Genomic DNA, 3,474 nt, shown 5'->3' on the forward strand with positions numbered 1-3,474 from the left:
CACTTTGAAATTAGGATGCTAGAAGACTGAGTTTTGATTGTCTGTTGGTACTTTTACTTGTTTGTGTAGTTGTCACTAAGAGATTCAATTGTCATTCGTTTATGATTTGGATTTTGGTCTTCCTTTTGCATCTAGTGTTCCATTTGTTGGCTTTATACATAGTTTGTCCTGCCCTCATCTTTTTTCACTTTTCTCACCGCTCATTACTCCTGCTTTTATGTCCGTCATCTTGCCTATCATTATGTGATACATATCACTTCTGTTTTATCTCTCTAACTAATGGTTTCTTAAATTAGCTAATGTACTTTTCTGCTACATCTCACGTTTGTTGATGTCTATAACGCAACTGTTGTTATATTCCCATTTTTAATTGTTGGCTTGCTACAAAAAGCCACTAGCAATATGTCTTTCTAAAACGAACAGTCTTACATGTTTCTCATTCTTCTGTTTCTATGTGATACTTCTTGATCTAAATAAGAGACTATTCTTGTGTGTGTGTTTTCCTTGTGAACAGGTCTGTACCCAACGATCATGGAAACGGCCCTATGGTGTGGGTTTACTAGTAGGTGGATTGGATGAGTCTGGCGCCCACCTTTACTACAACTGTCCAAGCGGAAACTACTTTGAGTACCAAGCTTTTGCTATTGGATCCCGTTCCCAAGCGGCAAAGACCTATCTGGAACGCAGGTTTGAGAGCTTTGGGGATTCTTCAAGAGAAGATCTGATCAAAGATGCAATTTTGGCTGTTAGGGAGACATTGCAAGGGGAAACGCTGAAGAGTTCTCTCTGCACAGTCGCTATTCTAGGAGTCGATGAGCCATTCCACTTCTTAGACCAAGAAGCGATACAGAAAGTGATCGACACATTTGAGAAAGTGCCAGAGGAAGAGGAAGGCGAAGACGAGGCTGGTGAGGGTGAGGCCGAAGCTGCTGCTGCTGCACCTGCAGAACAAGGTGGTGCTGGTGCAGGTGACCAAGACGTGGCTCCAATGGAAATGTAAGGCTTTTGTGTGTGTAACCTGCAACTATTTTATTTTGATGTTAGCTGGATTTACTTTGCAAATGGCTGCGGGTTTAGATGTATGCTTGGGAACCTCGTGAAGTTGTCATTTGGTGATATAAACTCAATAGCTGCCATTAAGACTTTCTAGTAGTTTGCTCTTTTGGTTTTAAATCTGAAATCTGTTCACGACTTTCTATCTCGTTGTTTCTGCAATTCCTTGGTGAGTTGGTGTCAAGCTAAACGTAGACTTAGTCTCACACACACCAAACTTTGACTGTAATATCAAATTTATGATTAGTTCGACGTCATTTAGTCAAATAGAAAACATTAGTGGCCCCTACATGGTGACAACTACGAAAAACATTGGATAATGCGGACCCATTGACTTTGCCTTCTCTCTCAATCACTTGCTTATCCACCATTTGTTTCCGTAAAAACCATTAACCATAAAAGAAAAATGATCAAGAGTTTAGAATTGTTATCTACGAACTAGTTGATCATATAAAATTAGATTAACAAAGAACAAACGTGTTTTTGGTATACGAAGCCATTTTGAACTAAGCACTAAACAACGTCCAAATTGATTGAAGAATTCGGGGGAAAAACAAAATCAAGAAAACACTATCTTTCACGATTCATATTTGTATATCCTACAGTCCGAGAAGGTTGTAGCGACAATCCAATGTCAATCCGTTTAGATGAAGAACATAGGAGCACTAAATTGTTCTGTGAATATGGGCATCAAACCCTGATTCTGCAACATTGTGACATCAAGTCATGCGGTCTACCATCTATCTAGTCATATAGTTGCTATTTAACGTTCCAAATATGGATTTAAAATTAGTCAGTTGGACCAAATGACAAAACAAAAAAAATTAGGAGCGGATTAGACCGGACCGAAAATGATTCCAAAACAACCACCATCCTAACCACCAAACATAAGTTAATTAAATCTAACAAACTTGTTGAAATGCTTGACTTCATGCGAGATTATTTTAAAACATACAAATAATAAAAATAAAATAAACAAGGAAGAAAGTGTTGAGAATGTTATGCAAACATGGCCAGCTCGACGTTTATTTGTTGGAAGAAGTTGTCTTCTTCCTAAACCCATTTTGTATTTTCTGGTTGGGTTATTAAGGATGAAACAAACATCATCAATCTTTAATTTTGTTAGAAAATAAAAATAAAAATTGTTGTTGAGAAATGAAAGGAAGGGCCTACGTCATGATCTTCTTCTTCTGGGCTCTTCTCACCATTATCACCCCAATGCTTGTTAGCTGGTCTCAATCTCTCAAAAACCTTCCAACACTCTCTAATGATCAAGGTATACTTCTTAACAATCTCTTCTTAAGAAGTCAAGAAAATGATCGTTGACTCGGTCCTTCAAAGGAAGTTGAACCTTCCATCTTCAATTCAATCCCGCTTGGAAAGAATTATTTTAACCCAATAAGGGTATTATCAAATGCTTGTTCCAGGCTTAGGGAGGCTANTAACAAACTTGTTGAAATGCTTGACTTCATGCGAGATTATTTTAAAACATACAAATAATAAAAATAAAATAAACAAGGAAGAAAGTGTTGAGAATGTTATGCAAACATGGCCAGCTCGACGTTTATTTGTTGGAAGAAGTTGTCTTCTTCCTAAACCCATTTTGTATTTTCTGGTTGGGTTATTAAGGATGAAACAAACATCATCAATCTTTAATTTTGTTAGAAAATAAAAATAAAAATTGTTGTTGAGAAATGAAAGGAAGGGCCTACGTCATGATCTTCTTCTTCTGGGCTCTTCTCACCATTATCACCCCAATGCTTGTTAGCTGGTCTCAATCTCTCAAAAACCTTCCAACACTCTCTAATGATCAAGGTATACTTCTTAACAATCTCTTCTTAAGAAGTCAAGAAAATGATCGTTGACTCGGTCCTTCAAAGGAAGTTGAACCTTCCATCTTCAATTCAATCCCGCTTGGAAAGAATTATTTTAACCCAATAAGGGTATTATCAAATGCTTGTTCCAGGCTTAGGGAGGCTACTGGCTCAGCCCCGAACGTTTTGGTTGATAAAAGTGAACATTTTAGTTTTTCTTCTATAAAATATTCAATATTTTTTTTATATGAATTTCAGAAAAAAAAATCAAGGAATCTAGTCCAAGGCGGATGATGGGATATTCAGAAGAAATGCATTTGGCACAAGAGTTTGTTAGTCGCGTAGAAGAAGAGAAGTTGGTAATGGAGCCTTCGATGGCGCCAACGCCTGAAGATAATTAAGCCTTCACTATCTTTTGCGCGATTAGAACAACATGAAGGATTAGTCGCTAAAGATGCACATCCCATGACTTTGCGACAATTTTAAAGAGATTCTTTCTTTGTTTGTTTATATCGGAGATTATCTAAATTATCTTCTTTATATGAAACCTAATGCTGGCGGGAGAAGCTCTTGTAAATATATAAAATTGTCATCCTTTCGACAAAAC

General features: G+C 37.2%; 1 protein-coding gene and 1 pseudogene across 2 annotated transcripts in view; both read left to right on the top strand.

Annotated features, from left to right (window-relative positions):
• The window catches only part of LOC104760680 (proteasome subunit alpha type-1-A), a 3,898-nt gene extending 2,702 nt beyond the window's left edge, over positions 1-1,196 (top strand). For both annotated transcript variants that reach the window (XM_019240537.1, XM_010483640.2), the window contains one exon: positions 515-1,196. In XM_019240537.1, coding sequence (XP_019096082.1) covers positions 515-1,000 — 486 coding nt within the window. In that variant the 3' untranslated portion in view covers positions 1,001-1,196. The remainder of the gene's footprint in view (positions 1-514) is intronic.
• LOC104760681 lies at positions 2,657-3,474 on the top strand (annotated as a pseudogene).

The sequence above is a fragment of the Camelina sativa genome, chromosome 18, assembly GCF_000633955.1.
Source record: "Camelina sativa cultivar DH55 chromosome 18, Cs, whole genome shotgun sequence".
In the NCBI taxonomy this organism is placed as follows: Eukaryota; Viridiplantae; Streptophyta; class Magnoliopsida; order Brassicales; family Brassicaceae; genus Camelina; species Camelina sativa.